This window comes from Bufo gargarizans, chromosome 6 (genome assembly GCF_014858855.1).
Source record: "Bufo gargarizans isolate SCDJY-AF-19 chromosome 6, ASM1485885v1, whole genome shotgun sequence".
In the NCBI taxonomy this organism is placed as follows: Eukaryota; Metazoa; Chordata; class Amphibia; order Anura; family Bufonidae; genus Bufo; species Bufo gargarizans.
This window is the reverse complement of record NC_058085.1, coordinates 355,112,163-355,137,152: the sequence shown is the minus strand read 5'-3', so window position 1 is coordinate 355,137,152 and position 24,990 is coordinate 355,112,163. Positions and strand designations below refer to the sequence as shown.

The following is a 24,990-nucleotide window of genomic DNA, read 5'->3' as shown; positions in this document are numbered from 1 at the left end:
CTATGTAATATTTTGTATTATTCAGCAAGAGTGATTGGGGCAAGGGCAGACAATGTATTACACTATACTATAAAGCTCTCTGGGTATTTCTGAGGAATGTTTGGCAGCTATGATCTATACAGAAATTATTCCAGCATAAACCTACAGAGAAATGTCTACTAGTCCTGAGAGCTAGCAGGGAAAATGAATACTGATCACAGCTCTGCATAATAGTAGAGTACTCATTGCATGACTGGACAGTATTTTCTATATATTTATTTATAGAGTTACAAAGTACTACATTTATCTAGAGACAAATCTGGATTACCACAAAGAATAGTAAAAATGTCTCTATTAAGTGTTGTCTTCTCTGCTCTAGTTTTACTATAAATGAGGACACAAGTTGCAGACACTGAACAGCCATGGTCGGAATGAAATTCTAACCAGGGGCCTAACACAGAAGAGTGAGACAACGTAAGACATTTGCTTAGAAGCAGCTAAGCACCATAGGAAACTGGGGGATTGGAAGTAAAAAATCTGTATTTGCTACAAGCGGGCTTGTGCGAGTTCAAATCGCAACATTTTCTGAACTTTGACAAGACATGTTGACATCCGAATCCACAGTACAAGTTATTTGCTCCTGCGTATGGCAGTATTAGCGCTGTTTGGACAGCCAGTATACACCGTGTAGCACCAAGGCAGGATTAGATCCTATCTGATAATAGTAAAGCCTTATTATGGGAATGGTTTTCAGCATCTAAGGCCTTCCTGATCTCCAAGGAAAGACAGGCCATAGACCCTACAGTGAAATATCTTGGTGGCCAATGTCCAGGGGGCCACCCCAGCCCTCCTTATGACAGCTGGCCAGGTACATAACAATCTGATGCTCTCAGCATTGATTAACACTGGGAGCTTCAGGTACTCACATATCTGGCTGGGGGCTGCAGGTCTTCCTCCTGAATTCAACTGTATCGCCGTTCTCAGGACAGTCATACAGCTGAATACAGTGGTAGAGTATAGGAGGCCATGGCTCCTTGTTACTCCATTCGCCCTCCTGGGCCACAGGCCACTATGTGAAGCAATGGACAACTGGCACAGGGATGTAAGCGTCTCAGGCCCAGACTGGAAGATACCTGTGTCTGCATCGGATATATCTCTTGAGGCAGATACTACTGAGGGCACTATGAAGGTTTTAGAAGGGGCACTATAGGAGGAATTTTGGGAGCATTATTACCAGGGCCACAATAAGGGAGGCACTATAGGGGGCATTATTATTACTGGGGGCATTATTAGGGCATTGTTATTAGTGAGGGTCACTATAGAGAGCTTTATTACTATTGGAGACACTGTTACTATTGCGGCCAATGCACAGGCAAAAGGTTTTTCCTACACTATAGTATTTGGAGGCATTGAGTAGCAATGTGGGCACAGTATTGGCTATGGCAGCAGGATGGCACTGTTGTGACACCAGGATAGTAAGTTTGTATTGAGCGGATGGTGGAGAGGATGATGGGAAATTCAGGAATTCAAGCTGTCTGTGTCATGGCTCAAAGAAGCTAGCATGGTAGCTCAGTGGTTAGCACTGGTGCCTTGCAGCGCTGGGGTCCTAGGTTCGAATCTGACCAAGGACAACATCTGCATGGAGTTTGTATGTTCTCCCCGTGTTTGCGGGTATTTTCTATGGGTACTCTGGGTTCCACCCACACTCCAAAGACATATTGATAGGGAACTTAGATTGTGAGCCCCACTGGGGACAGTGGATGCTAATGTCTGTAAAGCACTGTAAAGAAGTAATCATGGTGGTCTGGTTTGAATGGACAAGATAAGGGAAGAGTGTCTACAAGAGAGAAAATATGTAATAGATATGCAGTGCTTTATTCTCCTGGAAGTTCAATAGTGTTGAAAGACCATTCAGCATGGTGAAGATAGAGCTGGTTTGGTGCTGTGGCCCACATCTCATCCCCCATGCCCCCTGCTCTATATCTTATTTAGAGACAGGAGGAGGACAGAATGCTGCATTGTGGTATTTGGTTCTAGTGGGGCAGTATGTTGTGCTCTTCTGTAGTACTTGGTTCTGCTGGAACTATATTTTGTGCAATAACCTCCTCCTACTTCTGTTGGCCTCATTTATTTGTATTGTTTTTATTTTTCTAGGGCCACTTTAAGTTACCAGTTTGTCCCTACTAATCTCTCATATGAAATCGTGTACTGAGAACTAAATCGATGGTTTAGTCATGGGCAGTTATTTTGCCATGTGAGCTGTAAATCTGAAGTTCAGCATTCACAATAATAAAAAAAGAACCTAATTTACCATGTGCATGATTCACAGTACTTCATGCACATTGAAATCTTTTAAAAAATCTTTGATGATTAGTCTCAATCTGTCGTCAAGGTTCTTGATAAACTCTCTATTCTAGCAGCATGTTAAAATAAGGAATGGTGTGGTCATGACTATTTATATGGTGAAGGATAGGATTGTTGGGGAGAATGAATACAGGGAATAAGTGACCAGTTAGAAAACACTTGAATCATTGGTGAATTGGTAAAAAAAAAATATGAATTTATGAAACCAAGTGATCATTGTTCAATCAATGCCTAAAGAGCATCTCCATAATTCTGTTACTGAAGCTAAGTTTGCGTAAAAGAATTTTCTCTCTCGGTGAAGACCTCCTTGTTAGAAAACAACAGAGTTGGCAGTCCATCAGTCAGAACTCATCATTTCACAGTAAAAAAGGTTTAATAAAGACAGATATAGCGCAACTTTATGGTTAAATGCCAGCAAACATTAACTTGGTCTCAGGAACGTAGCTAAGGCCTCATGAGCCCTCGTGCCCTCAGTGCTTTGTGGCCAGGGGCAGAGAAGTACATAGCCTTCGTGCTGCCTGAGACAAAAATAGAAATGGCACCAGCATGCACTTTCTTTAATACCCGTGTCTTCTTATGCGGCACAAGGGTGTTTGGGCCCCCTTAGGCTCCTGGGCCCGGTAGCAACTGCTACCTCCGCACCCCCTATAGCTACGCCCATGCTTGGTCCAATGTTTTTGAGGCATTACTCTCGTACTAGCAGACTTGCTTGTTCCCCAAATGCCCTGAAAGTATCTGTATGGTTTTCCTGTTTTCCAGTGTCATAGGCAACATTTTTATAATTTTTAATCAGGAGAAGACAATCTAATGGACTAGTATGAAACTAATTTTAGAATAAAGCATTTAAAATACATCTTGCATGTTAATTGTCCAGTTGTAACAAAAACCCTAAGCTTCTAGATGAGAAGTAGTTGGATTTGACTACCAACAGTTATTTAGTGCACTTATTAGAAACCTTACTAAAGAATGGGCATCCAGCTATTAACCTCCAATTTTAAAGATTGTCCTACTGATCATAATCATAAAGATATGAGATGGACCACTGAATATGATTAAGTTAAAGAAAAGGGTTGTTGTTGATGGACATTTATAGTGGGGCAATCTGAGTCATCATGAATGAATCTCAGAGGTAGAGATGAGCAAATCTCTCAAAATTCAATTCAGGTTCGATTTGGCCATATAGGGCATCTGATTTGTCCAGAAAATGTATGTATGATAATCTGAGGTCTCCAAGGACTCACTTTTTTTTTTTAAACTGGTCTCTCAAATTTATTTTATTTTTCTCTCTCCACCTCCACTTCTCCCAAAAAATTGGCTAAAAAAAAACATCCAAAATTCAGATTCAGATGCAACTCGAATTTCTGCAAAATTTGGGTTGTATCTGATTTGTTTTGATCAAATCGCTCATCTCTGCTCAGTGGTATATCTACACTGATAAAATGAGGTTTTATCTCTGTTATTGATATTTTTTCTTTCTTTTTTTTTTTAAACTGGTCTCTCAAATTTATTTTATTTTTCTCTCTCCACCTCTCCCAAAAAATTGGCTAAAAAAAAAACATCCAAAATTCAGATTCAGATGCAACTCGAATTTCTACAAAATTTTGGTCGTATCTGATTTGTTTTGGATCAAATCGCTCATCTCTGCTCAATGGTATATCTACACTGATAAAATGAGGTTTTATCTCTGTTATTGATATTTTTTCTCTCGCACTAATTGCAACTTCAAGTTCAGGGACTTGCTGCCATTCTCATCACTATTACCGGTTATACATCAACATGATTTAATATAATTTGCATTTAATCCACACTTACTTTTGCTGAGAAATTTACCAGCGAGCTGTTCAGACTGCCAGAAGTGCATTTCAAAATTAAATTGTGGTTCTCAATATTCTCTGAATCTACATCCTCATTACCATGGATCAATGATCTCTCCGGATGTACAGATGTTCTCTGGTAGGCAACGCAAGTCATGCCAATAAAGCTTGCTGGTTTGATTAGGATAGCCTCCAGTGCGATATTAAGGGAAACCTGTCAAAACACATTGAGATGGTCAACTGCCAATGTATTTAAGAAATCAACACACAAAAATTACCTTATTTAGGGAAGCAACACAGACATCTGGTACCACACAACCTGTTTTAGAGCGGCCAAACAAATTCTTTACCTGACTAATTACCTTTGCTCCAAATTAATAAGGCGCACAATATTCTGTAGAAGTATCATTCCAAATATGAAAGCTGTATCTATTAAGCCAGCCATTGCCAGATGACAGTTCTAATGTGCAAAAGGCATTTTTTTGCTATTTAATCATGTTTTGTCTACTGTGAGTAAAAAAAAAAAGACAAGTCCATAAAATTCAACCATTAGACATAGATGAGGGAAAGGGGTGCACATTTTAGAACTTCAGGGTGTGCAGACCATCTCGTGGGAGGGTTTTGTTATGAACCACCTTATCAGGCTCTCTGGTTGACATAAGACATGGTCAACTGGTTATTCATTTATAGCAGAAGCTACATTTTCATAAACTTTTTGAGCTTATTTGGCAAAACACCTCATAAGGCATGAGCCAATTTGACCTTTAAGGCTATGTACATCTTTGGGGGCAATCAAAATCTAATCTAAATCTAATCTAAAATTATTTTTTAATTGGATTGGTTTTTATTAGAAATGTGGAGTCCTTTTCACTATACAGAGCTAAGATGCTCTACTAGCAGAATCTGAATTTTCTCTCTGCTCCATCAGACATCTAGCCGACGGGCTCCTTATCGCTGCACTCTTACAATATAAACACTCAGCAAAGTTGTAAGACACTCTCCTGTTTTGCGGTCCACTGGGGCCCCCAGGAATTCTCACGGGGCTCGGCCTGCGGGGGGACTCCATTGGAGTAGCGGGACAGGTCATGCATGTGCCTGCGGAATCTTCGTTTCCGACTCCTTTGCGTGCAGACGCGTTTCCGGTGTACATGCTGACACGATCGAGTATCCATGCTGGGCCACTTGAGCGTCTGTGTGCACGCTTGAGAGGAGATTTGCAAAGAGTTACGCAGCCGAACATACGCGCATCTTATTCTCTATGTCAGCCGCTGACGGGGAATATACCTGTACATAAACTCTAGTAGATTAGAGGGCAGGTATGGGTTAAGTGATCAATAACCAGCCAAGGCCGCACAAGTGTCAGGGATTAGGATAATCATATGGCCTATGAGGAATAGACACATGGCACTTTGTGATTGGCTAGCAGGTGTTTAAGAGGTGATCTCCCTGGCTGGTCAGTGCCCACTGTGGTTTTTGACAACCCGGGTGTATGTTGCTGTTCACATTCTTTCAGACTACCTGTGCATGACCTCTGACTTCCTCAATCCATTTCTAGAGACTGCCTGTGGGAAAGTTCTATGCGGAACAGTTTGTCTCGTGTTGGACCTCGGATCAGACCCTGGAAATGTCTCGTCCCTATTTCTGTGCATATGAACTTTTGCCTGGTCTGTATGTCCCTTGTGAGTTTTCCTGCACAAGTTATTATTTGGATTGATTCCCTGCATATGATTTCTGGTCTGGACTTTACTGCCATCATTTAATAAATCCACCATTGTTTAAACTCTGTTTGGGTGTTTGGGGTTCTGCACCATTACAAAAGCTCAATCCTTATCTTACTGATAAGAATGTGGCTTAAATAGGTTTATGACCTCTTATTAAATTAGAGATAAGGGTTATTAGATGACTGGCACAAAGTGAAAGTAGGATGCACACAGCTGTACATAGCCTTTAAAGGTTAAAAAAAAATCCTACTTCACCCAATGTGGTGATTGGACTTAATTAACATTCATAATGGCCTGGGATTCCATATGTAATGGTATTATTTTAAGAAATCACCAAGGCCTCTGGAATCCATCAATGGTTTCCACAAAAAAAAGTTCCTGAGATGACTATTCCGCATTATTACTCTTCTTAGGTACATTAAAGAAACCTCAATGTGTCTAGAGACTGAACCTTTTTTTCTCTCTCAGGAAGAAATGCCTTCTTGTACTGTATCTTAGGGCACTTTACTTTGAATGCCTTAACTTCACTTATTATTTTGACTTTGTCCAAAGGATCACTTCTGAAAAGCTTGAAAAGGTTAAAAAAGCCATTACGAGCCATTTCAATTTGACCTCTTTTCAAGTGGGTTTGCCACGTCAATGATGGAATTGGATAGTTGTTCTTTATTGGACTAGAATTGATATGTCTAGCAGGTAGCTACTGTATGAATAACTGTCATAGAGGAACACCATGGTATTGATAGAGGAACCATAAAGATGACAACAAATGGTGTTCATTACAGCATTGATGCTGTCGGAGAGATGGATCAACACTGGTACCCAACCTTTCCAGTTGAGGTGGTATTAGTGAACCCACATGGAGGGTTAATGGTAATCATTTGGATTTTGCTATGGAGCTTCAGCCTCTGAAGATACTTTGATTATAGTGTGAATCAGTATCATGCATCTGTTTACGCTTAACTATATAGAGGATAGAGCACTAAAAGAATAAAATGAAAAACAAAATAACTTTATTGAAATCACTGATTAAAATGTCAGTTTGGAATGACTATCTGCCTCTTTCCTACCGAACACTTAGGGAGCCACACAATAACCAAGCCCTTTAACCCCCCTTATTTGTTTTGGGTGTAGGTTGGTGGTTTAAAGTTTATATGGTTCCCACTAAAGTGAGGGTACAGATGTATACAGCACACGTTCACCTTTTTATAGCCATACACATGCTAACCCACTGCAGATCACCGGAGCTTACTTAATGCTCACTTGAATCAAATGGCAGCTAAGGAGGCTTTAAAGTTAGTGTGTGCCCTACATTTAGCTGCCTATTCATATGGCCCTCACTGCAAACAGGCTACAGATGTGATTTGTTTCTAAACCGCTTCCCACTCGACGCGTTTTCTAGCTGGACACCGCCAGCCATTCATCAGGAGTTGGTGTGCCTAGATTGAAACAAAATAACAAAATGATCAACTCAGATCACTGCTTCACGCTTCTGATAACGAGCGGCAGCTAAACGTAGCCCCGGCAATATGACGACCGTAGCGTGGCCGCTAAAGTTGAGCGAACACCTGGATGTTCGGGTTCGAGAAGTTCGGCCGAACTTCCCGGAAATGTTCGGGTTCGGGATCCGAACCCGATCCGAACTTCGTCCCGAACCCGAACCCCATTGAAGTCAATGGGGACCCGAACTTTTCGGCACTAAAACGGCTGTAAAACAGCCCAGGAAAGGGCTAGAGGGCTGCAAAAGGCAGCAACATGTAGGTAAATCCCCTGCAAACAAATGTGGATAGGGAAATTAATAAAAATAAAAATTTAATAAATAAAAATTAACCAAAATCAATTGGAGAGAGGTCCCATAGCAGAGAATCTGGCTTCCCGTCACCCACCACTGGAACAGTCCATTCTCAGATATTTAGGCCCCGGCACCCAGGCAGAGGAGAGAGGTCCCGTAACAGAGAATCTGGCTTCATGTCAGCAGAGAATCAGTCTTCATATCATAGCAGAGAATCAGGCTTCACGTCAGCCACCAGTGCAACAGTCCATTGGCATATATTTAGGCCCAGCACACAGGCAGAGGAGAGAGGTCCCGTAACAGAGGATCTGGCTTCATGTCAGCAGAGAATCAGTCTTCATATCATAGCAGAGAATCAGGCTTCACGTCAGTCACCAATGCAACAGTCTATTGGCATATATTTAGGCCCAGCACCCAGGCAGAGGAGAGAGGTCCCGTAACAGACAATCTGGCTTCATGTCAGCAGAGAATTAGTCTGCATGTCATAGCAGAGAATAAGGCTTCACGTCAGCCACCACTGCAACAGTCCATTGGCATATATTTAGGCCCAGCACCCAGGCAGAGGAGAGAGGTCCCGTAACAGACAATCTGGCTTCATGTCAGCAGAGAATTAGTCTGCATGTCATAGCAGAGAATGAGGCTTCACGTCAGCCACCACTGCAACAGTCCATTGGCATATATTTAGGCCCAGCACCCAGGCAGAGGAGAGAGGTCCCGTAACAGACAATCTGGCTTCATGTCAGCAGAGAATTAGTCTGCATGTCATAGCAGAGAATCAGGCTTCACGTCAGCCACCACTGCAACAGTCCATTGGCATATATTTAGGCCCAGCACACAGGCAGAGGAGAGAGGTCCCGTAACAGAGGATCTGGCTTCATGTCAGCAGAGAATTAGTCTGCATGTCATAGCAGAGTATGAGGCATCACGTCACCCACCACTGCAACAGTCCATTGGCATATATTTAGGCCCAGCACCCAGGCAGAGGAGAGAGGTCCCGTAACAGACAATCTGGCTTCATGTCAGCAGAGAATTAGTCTGCATGTCATAGCAGAGAATGAGGCTTCACGTCAGCCACCACTGCAACAGTCCATTGTCAGATATTTAGGCCCAGCACCCAGGCAGAGGAGAGAGGTCCCGTAACAGAGGATCTGGCTTCATGTCAGCAGAGAATCAGTCTTCATATCATAGCAGAGAATCAGGCTTCACGTCAGTCACCAATGCAACAGTCTATTGGCATATAGTTAGGCCCAGCACCCAGGCAGAGGAGAGAGGTCCCGTAACAGACAATCTGGCTTCATGTCAGCAGAGAATTAGTCTGCATGTCATAGCAGAGAATCAGGCTTCACGTCACCCAACATTGGAACAGTCCATTGGCATATATTTAGGCTCCGGCACCCAGACAGAGGAGATGTTCATTCAACTTTGGGTAGCCTCGCAATATAATGGTAAAATGAAAATAAAAATAGGATTGAATGAGGAAGTGCCCTGGAGTCCAATAATATATGGTTAAGGGGAGGTAGTTAATTTCTAATCTGGACAAGGGACGGACAGGTCCTGTGGGATCCATGCCTGGTTCATTTTTATGAACGTCAGCTTGTCCACATTGGCTGTAGACAGGCGGCTGCGTTTGTCTGTAATGACGCCCCCTGCCGTGCTGAATACACGTTCAGACAAAACGCTGGCCGCCGGGCAGGCCAGCACCTCCAAGGCATAAAAGGCTAGCTCTGGCCACGTGGACAATTTAGAGACCCAGAAGTTGAATGGGGCCGAACCATCAGTCAGTACGTGGAGGGGTGTGCACACGTACTGTTCCACCATGTTAGTGAAATGTTGCCTCCTGCTAACACGTTGCGTATCAGGTGGTGGTGCAGTTAGCTGTGGCGTGTTGACAAAAGTTTTTAACATCTCTGCCATGCTAACCCTGCCCTCAGAGGAGCTGGCCGTGACACAGCTGCCTTGGCGACCTCTTGCTCCTCCTCTGCCTTGGCCTTGGGCTTCCACTTGTTCCCCTGTGACATTTGGGAATGCTCTCAGTAGCGCGTCTACCAACGTGCGCTTGTACTCGCGCATCTTCCTATCACGCTCCAGTGCAGGAAGTAAGGTGGGCACATTGTCTTTGTAGCGTGGATCCAGCAGGGTGGCAACCCAGTAGTCCGCACAGGTTAAAATGTGGGCAACTCTGCTGTCGTTGCGCAGGCACTGCAGCATGTAGTCGCTCATGTGTGCCAGGCTGACCAGGGGTAAGGACAAGCTGTCCTCTGTGGGAGGCGTATCGTCATTGTCCTGCCTTTCCCCCCAGCCACGCACCAGTGATGGACCCGAGCTGCGTTGGGTGCCACCCCGCTGTGACCATGCTTCATCCTCATCCTCCTCCACCTCCTCCTCATCCTCGTCCTCCTCGTCCTCCAGTAGTGGGCCCTGGCTGGCCACATTTGTACCTGGCCTCTGCTGTTGCAAAAAACCTCCCTCTGAGTCACTTCGAAGAGACTGGCCTGAAAGTGCTAAAAATGACCCCTCTTCCTCCTCCTCCTCCTCCTGGGCCACCTCCTCTTCCATCATCGCCCTAAGTGTTTTCTCAAGGAGACATAGAAGTGGTATTGTAACGCTGATAACGGCGTCATCGCCACTGGCCATGTTGGTGGAGTACTCGAAACAGCGCAACAGGGCACACAGGTCTCGCATGGAGGCCCAGTTATTGGTGGTGAAGTGGTGCTGTTCCGTAGTGCGACTGACCCGTGCGTGCTGCAGCTGAAACTCCACTATGGCCTGCTGCTGCTCGCACAGTCTGTCCAGCATGTGCAAGGTGGAGTTCCACCTGGTGGGCACGTCGCATATGAGGCGGTGAGCGGGAAGGCCGAAGTTACGCTGTAGCGCAGACAGGCGAGCAGCAGTAGGATGTGAACGCCGGAAGCGCGAACAGACGGCCCGCACTTTATGCAGCAGCTCTGACATGTCGGGGTAGTTGTGAATGAACTTCTGCACCACCAAATTCAGCACATGCGCCAAGCAAGGGATGTGCGTCAAATTGGCTAGTCCCAGAGCTGCAATGAGATTTCGCCCATTATCACACACCACCAGGCCGGGCTTGAGGCTCACCGGCAGCAACCACTCGTCGGTCTGTTGTTCTATACCCCGCCACAACTCCTGTGCGGTGTGGGGCCTGTCCCCCAAACATATGAGTTTCAGAATGGCCTGCTGACGTTTACCCCGGGCTGTGCTGAAGTTGGTGGTGAAGGTGTGTGGCTGACTGGATGAGCAGGTGGAAGAAGAGGAGGAGGAAGCCGAGAAGGTGGAGGTGGCAACAGAAGGCAAAGAATGTTGCCCTGCGATCCTTGGCGGCGGAAGGACGTGCGCTAAACAGCTCTCCGCCTGGGGCCCAGCTGCCACTACATTTACCCAGTGTGCAGTTAGGGAGATATAGCGTCCCTGGCCGTGCTTACTGGTCCACGTATCTGTGGTTAGGTGGACCTTGCTACAGATGGCGTTGCGCAGTGCACACTTGATTTTATCGGATACTTGGTTGTGCAGGGAAGGCACGGCTCTCTTGGAGAAGTAGTGGCGGCTGGGAACAACATACTGTGGGACAGCAAGCGACATGAGCTGTTTGAAGCTGTCTGTGTCCACCAGCCTAAATGACAGCATTTCATAGGCCAGAGGTTTAGAAATGCTGGCATTCAGGGCCAGGGATCGAGGGTGGCTAGGTGGGAATTTACGCTTTCTCTCAAATGTTTGTGAGATGGAGAGCTGAACGCTGCCGTGTGACATGGTTGAGACGCTTGGTGACGGAGGTGGTGGTGGTGTTGGTGGTACATCCCCTGTTTGCTGGGCGGCAGGTGCCAACGTTCCTCCAGAGGCAGAGGAGGAGGCCGAGGCGGCAGCAGCAGAAGAGGTAGCAGGGGGAGCCTGAGTGACTTCCTTGGTTTTAAGGTGTTTAGTTCACTGCAGCTTTGCATGCAGGTGCCTGGTCATGCAGGTTGTGCTCAGGTTCAGAACGTTAATGCCTCGCTTCAGGCTCTAATGGCACAGCGTGCAAACCACTCGGGTCTTGTCGTCAGCACATTGTTTGAAGAAGTGCCATGCCAGGGAACTCCTTGAAGCTGCCTTTGGGGTGCTCGGTCCCAGATGGCGGCGGTCAGTAGCAGGCGGAGTCTTTTGGCGGCGGGTGTTCTGCTTTTGCCCACTGCTCCCTCTTTTGCTACGCTGTTGGCTCGGTCTCACCACTGCCTCTTCCTCCGAACTGTGAAAGTCAGTGGCACGACCTTCATTCCATGTGGGGTCTAGGACCTCATCGTCCCCTGCATCGTCTTCCACCCAGTCTTGATCCCTGACCTCCTGTTCAGTCTGCACACTGCAGAAAGACGCAGCAGTTGGCACCTGTGTTTCGTCATCATCAGAGACATGCTGAGGTGGTATTCCCATGTCCTCATCATCAGGAAACATAAGTGGTTGTGCGTCAGTGCAGTCTATGTCTTCCACCGCTGAGGAAGGGCTAGGTGGATGCCCTTGGGAAACCCTGCCAGCGGAGTCTTCAAACAGCATAAGAGACTGCTGCATAACTTGAGGCTGAGACAGTTTCCCTGGTATGCATGGGGGTGATGTGACAGACTGATGGGGTTGGTTTTCAGGCGCCATCTGTGCGCTTTCTGCAGAAGACTGGGTGGGAGATAATGTGAACGTGCTGGATCCACTGTCGGCCTCCCAATTGACTAATGCCTGTACCTGCTCAGGCCTTACCATCCTTAGAACGGCATTGGGCCCCACCATATATCGCTGTAAATTCTGGCGGCTACTGGGACCTGAGGTAGTTGGTACACTAGGACGTGTGGATGTGGCAGAACGGCCACGTCCTCTCCCAGCACCAGAGGGTCCACTAACACCACCACGACCATGTCCACGTCCGCGTCCCTTACTAGATGTTTTCCTCATTGTTATGGTTCACCACAACAACAAAAATATTATTTGGCCCAATGTATTGTATTCAAATTCAGCGGGATATAAATTTGAGGCCTAGTATTTAGGCGCTGGGTGACCGGTATGGATTTAGTGACAGAATTAGACTTGGAAATGCACAGTAGCGTGTGTGTGAAGTTATTCTGAATGACCCTATGTGCACCTTGAATATTATATACCCTTTTAGGGATAGATTTCAAATAGCTCTGATATAGCAGAAACCACTAAATTATGAAATTGCTAAATTGGGAATTGTATTTCAACCCTGAACAAAAAATGTGCTTTGAAGGACACTAAATAACTTGCCCAGCCAGAACAGTACAGCGGTAACGACAGATTTAGCGGGATATAAATTTGAGGCCTAGTATTTAGGCGCTGGGTGACCGGTATGGATTTAGTGACAGAATTAGACTGGGATATGGCCAAAAAATAACCACACTATTGCTGGTTAAATGCACTTGGTGACGGGCGCAGCTTGCCCCTGATGTAGTATATGGCCAAAAAATGAACAGACTATTGCTGGTTAAATGCACTTGGTGTGACAGCTTGACCAACCACACTACTGAGGGTTAAATGCACTTGGTGACGGGCGCAGCTTGCCCCTGATGTAGTATATGGCCAAAAAATGAACAGACTATTGCTGGTTAAATGCACTTGGTGACGGGCGCAGCTTGCCCCTGATTTAGTATATGGCCAAAAAATGAACAGACTATTGCTGTTAAATGCACTTGGTGTGATAGCTTGACCAACCACACTACTGAGGGTTAAATGCACTTGGTGACGGGCGCAGCTTGCCCCTGATGTAGTATATGGCCAAAAAATAAACAGACTATTGCTGGTTAAATGCGCTTGGTGTGACAGCTTCACCCTGATGTAGGCTTTAGCCAAAAAACAACCACACCATTGAGGGTTAAATGCACTTGGTGACAGGCGCAGCTTGCCCCTGATGTAGTATATGGCCAAAAAATAAACAGACTATTGCTGGTTAAATGCACTTGGTGTGACAGCTTCACCCTGATGTAGGCTTTAGCCAAAAAACAACCACACCATTGAGGGTTAAATGCACTTGGTCGCAGCTTGTGCTGGCGCACCACAAGACACAAAATGGCCGCCGATCACCCCAGAAAAATGTGACTGACAAACGGTCTGGGCAGCCTAAAAACAGTGAGCAATTGAGTATCAGCAGCTCAATGACCCACAGCTGCAGATCGATCAATAATCAAGTCCTTTGGAGGAGTTAATCTGCCTAATCTCGCCCTACTTTCGCAGCCTCAACCTCTCCCTACGCTAATCAGAGCAGAGTGACGGGCGGCGCTATGTGACTCCAGCTTAAATAGAGGCTGGGTCACATGGTGCTCTGGCCAATCACAGCCATGCCAATAGTAGGCATGGCTGTGATGGCCTCTTGGGGCAAGTAGTATGACGCTTGTTGATTGGCTGCTTTGCAGCCTTTCAAAAAGCGCCAAGAAAGCGTCACAAAAGCGCCAAGAAAGCGACAAACACCGAACCCGAACCCGGACTTTTACGAAAATGTCCGGGTTCGGGTCCGTGTCACGGACACCCCAAAATTCGGTACGAACCCGAACTATACAGTTCGAGTTCGCTCATCCCTAGTGGCCGCCAAAGTGCGCTCCTTAAAAAGTCAGCAGCCACTCCCCTGGGAGGAGTGTCGCAGCAGTCAGTCCAACTAGACCAGGAGGTTTAAATAAGTACTCCTCCTTCTGCTGCCTTGGCCAGCGCAAAGTACCAGAGAATCAAGTTTGAACTTCCACTTCTCATTATATCTTATACACTTTGTGTGTTGTTTCATTATTTGAGAGAGACACTAATGAGTTCTGTTTGTGCAGTTTGTCTTTCTCACTGTATATGTGTCACCGCCACTTCTGTGAGAAGGTCTGTTAGATGTTCTTCTCTACCTGCATGAAGTTCTTTGTTTTGGTTTCACTTTGTCATCTCCTTTCCTTCTCCCAGCTGTCACCTATTTACACTAATTGTCTCCCTTTATATTCCCTCCCATACTGCCTCACTTTGCGGTTTATACTTCTTCTTGGATTGTGTTCACTGCTGGATGCTGCTTCTGCTGATTCCTCAGATAAGTCTGTTTCCTTTATTTGTGTTTCCTTGCTGGTTTGATTCTAGGTGACTCCGTCCGTATTAAGTGCAGGGAGCCGGTGATCGTGTCCCCTGACTATTATAGGGTTTTCAGGTGTCACAAAGTATGAGGTACGTGGACATGCAATCGTCTACCATAAAGACCTTTGCATGGGCATAGCAGTCAGGGAGAGCTCTAGGGGTTTTATAGGGCTCACCCATATGCTCCTTAGTTTGGGATCAAGTTTATTTATAAGTTCCAGCTTTCTGCAACACCATCTGTGACAATATGCGACCTACTGTCATCATTATGATTGCGGGGAATTGCCTAGTCTTGTATTTTTATAATGTCCCCATAAAAGACATTTCAGAGCCACAGTATATTCACCATACAATTGGAAGTTCAATCAGCTATTTCAAACTGACATTTTAATGAGTGATTCCAATAAAGTTTTTTGTTTTTCGTTTTATTATTTTGGAGCTCTATCCCCTATATAGTTAAGTGCTTTCAGACTGTGATAGAGGCAAACCTTTACATCATCTTCTTAGTTAATAATTTTATGCATGTGTTTACCACAATACAACTTGGTTGTGTAGTACCCGACTTTTACTTCTAATCAATGCGCCATATAGAAATATTCATGACTTCAATAAGAAAATAATGTTATTGCAAATAATGTCAGACACAACTACTTTACTATTCCTATTTTAAACCCATCCCATCTCCTGCCTATTATAGGTAAACACATTCTTAAATCCAAGTTCATCTCAATGTGTTCTATCTGAATTTAGGTGATTTATCCTTTTAAGAACCTGAAAGGGAATATTTTTCCTATGTACAGTGCGAAATATAATGTAGATATTTAAAAAATGAATCACTGGGCGTGTGTAACAGACAAAAGGTTAATGCAAACCAGAAGGTTAAGGAGTCTCCAATGGCCAAGAATAAGAAGTCAACACTTGCTTTGGATGCTGCGGCTTTCCAAGGGACTAATCAATGCCAGCCGCTCACAATTCCAGGCTTTTCATTTTATCATTGAGAGATGGAGCTGAAAATACTGCTAAGCATATCCTCTGCTCGGCTACCTCTGCCCTCTTTTATCATAATCAAAACCATACACGCAAATGGCTCTCTGTAGTATTATGATGTGAAAACACTTTAGAGGCAAGTTACATACATATTATAGCCCAATTACCAGGTTAATTGATAGCAAGCATCAACGACTTTGCTGGAAGTTGAGGTCAGCCAAGTTATTGTTAAAGCAGGAAAACATCTATTGTATGGTGTGTAGAAAGAATATACAAAATGATATTCAGCTTTCTTTGTCTAGGTAGACAAAAAATAATAATCTATGGTATCCAGGACCATTTCGACATCATATCCACATGTATTTGTTGAATTTCTTATTTCAGAGGCCTACAATAAATTAAATGAGTTGTCTTACTTCAGAAAATGGCATTAATAATTTAGACAAAGAATACAAGGCCCTTCCTAATGTATTGTGATTGTCCATATTGCGTCTTTTGCTGGCTTGATTCATTTTTCCATCGCATTATACACTTCTCATTTTCAAGGGTTACAGCCACTGCTTCATCGCAGATATGAGGTGGCCAGGACAAGTACCACTGTGCATGCTTGCCTGTGTGCTCTCCAAAGGTCCCAGCCACCAGAGAGGCTGCTACTTTTTTCTATAGAGTGCAAGCATGGCCACCACTGCTGAATTGCAAGGTGGTCATAACCCCTGGAAATAAGCATGTGGGATGAAAAAATGAATCACGCCAGCAAATGAGGCAATATGGACAATCACAATACTTTAGTAAGTGCCTTGTATTACCTTTGTCACTTAACATGTTAACTTTGCCAATTAACATGATAAATGCCATTTCCTGAAGTGAGACAACCACTTTAAAGTTCTTGGGTTCCAAATAAAAAAAAAACTAGAGCATTAATATGGTACTGGATCCTTATTTGCTACTACTACCACCTCCATTCTTTTTGGAAGACTTTCACCTAGATTTTAATGCCATCTTGTCTATTGAAACACAAAATTATTAATGAGGTTGGGCACTGAAGATTTGTAAGACCTGACTTGTGGTTGTCTTCCTTAAGATGTTGGATGGGCTGAGGCTAGGGCTGTCAAATACTTACATATCAAACTTCGCAAAACATTTTATTATGTACTGTCATGTTGAATCAAGAAAGGAATTTCTCTAAATTGTTACTACACAGTTGGCCACATTGATCTAAAAGGTCACTGTATGGAAAATTTATACTTAAAGTGGCAAAAGGAAAACTGTTGTCTCCTAACTTACACTGCACAGTCTTAGCTGTAAAGAATAAATCAAGGCAACTGGACGTACTGTAGATTTCTTGAAAACGTTTCACTCGTTCTTCCAACGAGCTTTCTCAATTCTGAGTGACTGTACAAAAATTCAGGGAAATTCCAGAATTGTTGTACAGTCACTCAGAATTGAGAAAGCTCGTTGGAAGAACGAGTGAAACGTTTTCAAGAAATCTACAGTACGTCCAGTTGCCTTGATTTATTCTTTACAGATATACCATGACCTGGATAAACGAGAACCTTCACAGACATATTGCACAGTCTTAGTGTATTCCTGTGCGATACAGAGTCAGCCTGTCTTCCCTGCCTCCTGCTGGTGATAGACTTCTCTCTGTCAGCATTTATAAACATTGGGCAAGGGAGAGCAATGTGAAGCTATGTTACATAGGAATACACTGGAGAGCCTACACTGATGGATAATATAAAAAGGGTGAGCCGGGGGAGTTTTATAACTGCTGGTAATCATTATAGGGACTCACTGCACTGCTGGTCTCTCAGATACGGCAGAAATTATATCTTCAGCAGTACATACATGGAGGGACATAAAGTGGAACAAGGAGGGTAGAACTGGGTGGGCCGGGGTCCGAAATATTCCAGGTGGGATTTGACAGGTGGTAATGTAATCTTGTAGTTCACAGGTAGTCATCCGCACAGGAGAGACTGATCTACTTTCCACACAAGAAAGTATATACTGGAGTGGGTGTCTGGAAAACACATGAGCAGGTATCCTTTATGAAAGATTTCAAAATGTATGGGACAAAATTGCAGGAATTTTTCTTTAAAGATGTTGTCTAGGATTAGACAAAAAAAGAACAGTGCTACTCTCATCCATCTACTGTGTCAGGCATTGCAGCTCATCTCCGTTCAAGTGAACGCGTCCAAACTGAATACCAGAAACAGGCCCTGAACAGTTATGGTACTGAATCTGATCTGGAACCAAATCAGGCGCATTTTTCTAATCATGAACAACCCATTTATTAGACTCAATCCCCCTCCCAAATCATTAAAAGCCATTTTCTTCCATCAAACTTTACAATTATGCCGTCTTCAGATGGCGATTCATCAATTCAGACAATGGGTTTCTATTGATCGGCTGCTCGAAGAAAACCAGTCCATGAAGCTTGTGATGAGCAGTTGTGCTGATGCTGCTTCTAGACTGAGTAGTGAGTGTTACCTCCAAGGACAGGTGATTCTTGCATACTCTTCACTGCAGTGCTTAGTGATCTCGTTCTGTGAGCTCGTGTTGTCTATGAACACATTACTACAATACATTTCTACTTCATGGTAATGGTAGTTTACTCCATGTTTGCTGGCATAACTATGCATTGAAAATAATGGGTAATAAACATGACAACTTTAATTCCCAAAATGATGCATAAATAGTGCTAAATGAGAGATTTTATGATTGGTCTTACTACAATAATACGATACAATTCTAATAGCAAATTCACTTCTTTGAGAGATCTCAGCAAGATGCTCACCTTTGACAAGACTTGTGTTTTACCGCTCAAAGACAGCCCGGATATCTGCTCCAGACAGTGCACTATTCTGGTGCAGGCTTTGGCTTCGTTCTGCGCCATCCACAAAATGTGGTCTTTCACTGACATTATGTTACTTGCGATTTCTATAATTATATCCCCAAGCTGTTAGAGAAAAAGATTCAATTAGAGTAATACAATCAGTGCCTGAAGTCTATTAAATGACTAGTGGCCTACATAGAAAGTGCTTATTGAGATATAGTAATTCATAGGATCATTATATGATCGCTATAACCTAATGTGCAGTCGAAGAACATACATTATAGACATCTATGGAGCATCATGTTTTATTTCTTTCAATAACATTCAGGTCACCAAAATAGATCCTCTCTCTCAACACTGATAAACAGAATGTGAATCTCCTTAAAAATCCCAAGGCTTGATAGAAAGTCTTATTTTGACCCATAAGGAGCTACTTTCAAGAGGAAGAACTAGCGAGATGTTTTTTCTCCTTCAGATACCTCTTTGCATATTAATCTCCTATGTAGCATTGCCAATAAGTCTCCATACAGGAGTGGTCTCTTTAAGGCAGGCATGTCCAAACTGCGGCCCTCCAGCTGTTGCAAAACTACAACTCCCAGCATGCCTGGATAGCTTACAGCTATTAGGGCATGCTGGGAGTTATAGTTTTGCAACAGCTGGAGGGCCGCAGTTTGGACATACCTGCTTTAAGGAGATTCAACACTCTTCCTAGGCTCCCTACACTCTAATGGAAAAGGGAGTGTAATCTGCCATGCCTGAAGACAGTTTTTTGTGTTTTTTTACATCCTTTTTCACAGTCTGATCTGATGTAAAACTCCTTCCATCCCCATTGCTTTTACTAATACAGGGGAAACAGGACATAGAGAGCCTTCCAGCCAGGACATTGTGCTGTTGGATCCATGTCACAAGTAGCTGTGTTACTAGCGATGTGAAGGAGTTGAACAGGTTCTACAGCAGCAAAATGGTAGAATTTTTTTAAAGATCATTTAGTAAATTGCCTAATTTTGCATTTAGGAGGAAACCGTACAGTAAAAAAGTTTATTTTCAAGGTGTCCATTAATTTTGTTGGATCCTTGTACAACATCGACTGCTAAAAAAAAGCAAGTTAACTGAAGCATCTAACTTCTGATAGATTCTTCTATCTCAACCCTTCTACGGAAATCGCTGTGTTTCTGAGGCAGCTTTTCTGTACCAACCTCACTAATGTTCTGCATGAAGTGCCCTGATTACTTACTCCAAATGGAATGTGTTGTTTTCAATTTTTTTTTTCTCCTGAATGGTGCGTACTATTTTCGGAGCACTAGCCCCCAGCAATTCTGCAATGCATTTCCATTAGAATTTGCAGTCAGAAAGCATCATTATTTTAGATATACAGACATTTTAATAAATGCATGAAGCTTTTATGCATGCCTAATAAAATAGTGGGAATTGTATTTGAAAAGGAGATGTCATCTCTAGACGTGTATTTGATATGAAAGGGAATATTTTAAGAGAAATAGTGAGAATCGTCAACTGATAAGAAAAAAAATTCTAGCTGTGAGCAAAGTTGGAATAATGCTGCCGCATTAATTAAATTCCCACATCTAATAAAACCAGTGCAAGGAAGAGGTATAATGTGTGCTGTGTTACTCCCAGTATATCCATTCAATGTCATAGGTTTGCAAAGACATCTGTTAAATGCAGCAGTGGCCAAACTTTTTCCAAATAGGATCTCATTTATGAGGAGCCTGTGTTAGGTGATCGACTAAGGGCTGGGGAATGGATGCCACTACAAATAGTTTTTTCAGTTACTCTTAGTAATAGCAACCATGGTCAGTTACCTATTGCCTACTATGCTTGCCATCTTAATAGATAACCATTTGGCTCATACAAATGTGTCCACTCTTACCTTAGCTCAAATCGAGTTGGTTGGACTACAATTTCTCATAAAACCAATGAAATACAATATTGCAACACCAGGGTCATACTGCCCTTGGTTAGAAATAGAATAGCATAAAACTGGTGACAGATTCCCTTTAAAGGAGGATTCTCATCTCAGACATTTATGGTATATCCACAGGACCCCATCCCACCTTTCCCCATCCGGGCTGCGAGAGGTGGCTGGGTTTATGGACACTACCAACACACTGTGCACTGTAAGTCCCATAGAAGTGGGTGTAATGTTACTTTCACTTAGCATTAGCAGGGTCTGGCAGGCTGTTCTGGCATGGGAACAGCCTGCCGAATCCGTAATAATGCTAGCCCATGTGTGCCGCCAGAAGTCCGCTCCGGCGCTATTCACTATAATGAGGACGGGCCGGAGGTCTGGCCCCAGCTCGGAAAACATGCTGAGATGCTGCCAGACAAAAACTCCAGCATGCTGATAGTTAAAGGGGCCAGAGCGGACTTCTGGTGGCACACATGGGTTAGTATTAGTATGTATCCAGCAGGTTGTTCCCCTGCCGGGACAGCCTGCTGGACCCTGCTACCGCTAATGTGAAAGTAGCCTTATTAGAAAATGTACCACTGTGGGAACTGCATCTATCAGACATTTATGAGCACTGGCTGGCCTCAAGCTCCATAAGGGCACAAGGGAACCTCTTGCAATGTCTCACTACAATGTAGAACAAAGATTTCAAAAGGAACTTGATTAACAGAGAAAATGTAAGAAGATATATTGTTCTAATAAAATGCATCATTGGAAACGTGCAGTAAAAAGGAATGCTTGTGTCAAATGGGTTTGAGAGTGGACCCAAAGGGCAAAGCCGTTTTTTTTCTCCCAAATAAAAGCGCCATGTCCCTAAGGTGGAAAAAAGCAGTGTGTCAGCGCCCCTCTAAAAACGGTAGAATATTGGAAAATAGGCCCTAGCTGTACACCAGGGTTGGTGATCCCCTCTTTTTGTGTATAGTGAAGTATACAATAGGCCACAGTAGGGATAAAAAAATACCCCAGTATTTAGTGTGGCAGTGGAGCTGCCAGAGGGCCACATGATAGCCATTGAAAGGGTGTATCTCACCCAGAGGAGCCTGGGTGAGAACAGAAAAGTCCCGGCAAAGCATGGAAAGGGGGTGTTGTTTGCACCAGGAGTGTGTCACCAAGGGGCCCGGCCTTGGTGGAGTAAAGGCCCTAGACATAGGTGGCCACTAAGCTAGTTGGTGAACACCAAGCTACTTAGCTAAGGCTACTTTCACACTTCAGACGGATCCGCTCATATAATGCAAACGATGGGATCCGTTCAAAATGTATCCGTCTGCATTATATTGTTGAAAAAATTGTAAGTGTGAAAGTAGCTTCAGACGGATCCGTCCAGACTTTACATTGAAAGTCAATGGGGGACGGATCCGTTTGAAAATTGAGCCATATAGTGTCACCTTCAAACGGATCCGTCCTCATTGACTTACATTGTAAGTCTGGACGGATCCGTTTGCCTCCGCACGACCAGGCGGACACCCGAACACTGCAAGCAGCGTTCAGGTGTCCGCCTGCTGAGCGGAGCGGAGGACAAACGCTGCCAGACTGATGCATTCTGAGCGGATGCGTTCAGGGCTGCTTGTGAGAGCCTTTAAATGGAACTCACAAGCGGAGCCGCGAACGCAAGTGTGAAAGTAGCCTTAGCTGGCTCCAGCTAGTCCAGGGCGGGCTTTTACTGTGTTGGGTAGGTGCCTGTTCCCCATGCTCCACTCCAGGATTTAAGAATGTGCCCATGTGCAGGGATGCTATTTAATCCTGTTGCTGGACTTGTGTGGGGCTCTCAGTCTGAGGAAGGAGCAGGCTGTGCTAAAGCCTGTGGGAGCTGTGACCCTCTGCCCCTGTGTTGGGTAAGCACTGCGGTGTTTTGGGGAGCTGGGTGGTAGACCCGGATCCTTCTAGAGAGGGACTATACTATTTAGTTAGTGGCCAGATGGCTTAAGATTTGTTTTGATTTATGTTTTGGTTGCTGTTTGTGCATGAAGACTGCCAAATAAATGCACTGTTTGGACACTAAAGCCTTTGTCTGGAAGAAGTCTGTGAGAATGACCCCCGAATAAAAAGACGATCCCTTACATTAGGCAAAGGGATACTGGAGCTGTTGCCAAGTAGTGATGGACGAACATCGTACAAGACTTTTCGCGATCCGCACGTTTGCGGTGGGCCCCATTCACTTTAATGGCAGATGAACCTGAAAAACGTTCAGGTCATATTTGCAGCCACAAAATACTTACTAGAAGTGCACAAATAGTCCTACAACATGGACAGAGACATACTAGAGGGGGATCAAAAGCAAAAATTCCCACAAAAAATATGTATTTTAATCAGGGGCCATTTTTATGCGTCTTAGGGTACTTTCACACTTGCATTGTTTGATACTGGCAGGCAGTTCAGTTGCCTGAACTGCCTGCCTGATCAGGAAAACTATATGCAAACGCATGTCATTTGCAGTCTGATCAGGATCCTGATCAGTCTGACAAATGCATTGCAATACTGGATCCGTTTTTCGGTGTCATCCGGAAAAACGTATCCGGTATTTATTATTTTTCACATTTTTAAAGGTCTGCGCATGCTCAAACCTGGAAACCAGATCCGTTTTACCGGAACACTTGATACCACTAATACATTTCAATGGAAATTCATGCCAGATCCGGCATTCAGGCAAGTGTTCCGGAATTTTGGACAGAGAAAATACTGTAGCATGCTGCGGTATTTTTTAGGGCCAAATACCGTAAGAGGGACTGAACTGATGCATCCTTATGCATACTGAACGGAATGCTCTCCTTTCAGAATGCGTTAGGATTAAACTGATCAGTTTTTTTCCGGTATTGAGCCCCTAGGACGGAACTCAACACCGGAAAAGAATAACGCTAGTGTGAAAGTACCCTTAAAGGGAAACTCTCAAAAATGTGCCCTGCTGGAGCCTAGAAAAATTTAATTTCAGGCCAGTGGAGTACAGACCCCAAAAATTAGGCATTCACCTTACAGAAAAGGACCAGTGATTAGGTGGCTGTAGGTATAATAGACGGTCAGTGCATAACAATTTTACTGTAGGTCAGTGGAGTACAGGCCCCAAAAATTAGGCATTCACCAGACAGAAAAGAACAAGTGATTATGTGGCTGGAGGTACATTAGAAGGTCACTGAATTACAATTTTACTGTAGGCCAGTGGAGTACAAGCCCCAAAAATTAGGCATTCACCTGACAGAAAAGAACAAGTGATTATGGGGCTGGAGGTATATTAGACGGTCAGTGGATAACAATTTTACTGTAGGCCAGTACAGGCCCCAAAAATTAGGCATTCACCTGACAGAAAACAACTTGTGGTGATGTGGCTGGAGGCACAATAGGCGGTCACGGGCTAAAAATGTTACTGTACGCCAGTACAGGCCCCAAAATTAGGCATTCACTTGACAGAAGAGAACTAGTGATTATGTGTCTGGTTGTACATTAGGTGGTCACTGGATAAAAATTTTACTGTAGGCCACTGGAATAGAGGCCCCAAAAATTAGGGATTTATCTGACAGAAAAGGCCTTTTATGCCGCTGTATATACATAAGACAAGAATCATTCTTTGTTCTGTGTGGTGGCGGATATGTGTGGGCTGGCATGAGGAAATTCAATTACACGTGGTCGTCACAGGTGTTGAATTCCTCAGAGATCCATACCTCATTCCTTTTTAGAGATGTGAGGTAGTCCACACTGTCGTGAGCTAAGCGAGTGCACTTATCGGTCACGATCCACCCTGCTGCGCTGAATGTCCTTTCGAACAGGACACTGGACGAGGAGCAAGCCAAGAGTTCCATGGCAAATTGTGCCAGCTCTGGGCACAGGTCAAGACTGCACATCCAGTAGTTCCTTGCTTCTCAGGGCGTCCACATAGGCCGTTAACCCGATGTAGTCGGACACCTGTTGGTCTAGGTGTTCCCTGAGGCTGGATCCGGAGGGCGGCTCTCGATGGGTCAGCTGCAAGAATGATCTCATATCTGAAGTGACCAACACATCTTAAAACCGCCCTATTCTTGCAGGCGTGGTAGGATTGGTATCCGCACCTGTTTCGTTGTGTGTGTTGCTGTGTGTGGAAATTCATCTGCCAGCGCCCGCAAATAGCAGAATCTCTCGCAGCAAGGCCTGGAAATGCTTCATTCTGACAGCCCTCTGTGGTGCTGGTAACATGTCCGCCATTTTGTGTTTGTACCGGGGGTCTAAGTACGTTGCCACCCAGTACTGATCCTTGCCCTTTATGGTTTTTATATGGGGGTCCCTCCTCAAACACTGGAGCATGAAGTCCCCCATTTGTACTAAATTGGAAGAGGTGGAGCGCCCTGGCTCCTGCTCATCGCCCAGGAGAATGTCGTCCTCGGTCTCCTCCCCCCAGCTACGGACAACACCAGGGATACCCGAAAAGTTTAAAGTCCCCCTCAAAGCCTGATCTTCTTGCTCCTCCTCCTCCTCCTACACCCAGCCACCAT

General features: G+C 44.4%; 1 protein-coding gene across 2 annotated transcripts in view; it reads right to left on the bottom strand.

Moving 5' to 3' along the window:
• ADGRA1 (adhesion G protein-coupled receptor A1) overlaps positions 1 to 24,990 on the bottom strand; it is a 961,549-nt gene that overhangs the window by 580,494 nt on the left and 356,065 nt on the right. For both annotated transcript variants that reach the window (XM_044298088.1, XM_044298089.1), the window contains 2 exons: positions 18,532 to 18,693; positions 4,156 to 4,371 (listed from right to left, as the gene is read on the bottom strand). In XM_044298088.1, the coding sequence (XP_044154023.1) occupies positions 4,156 to 4,371; positions 18,532 to 18,693 (378 nt within the window). The remainder of the gene's footprint in view (positions 1 to 4,155; positions 4,372 to 18,531; positions 18,694 to 24,990) is intronic.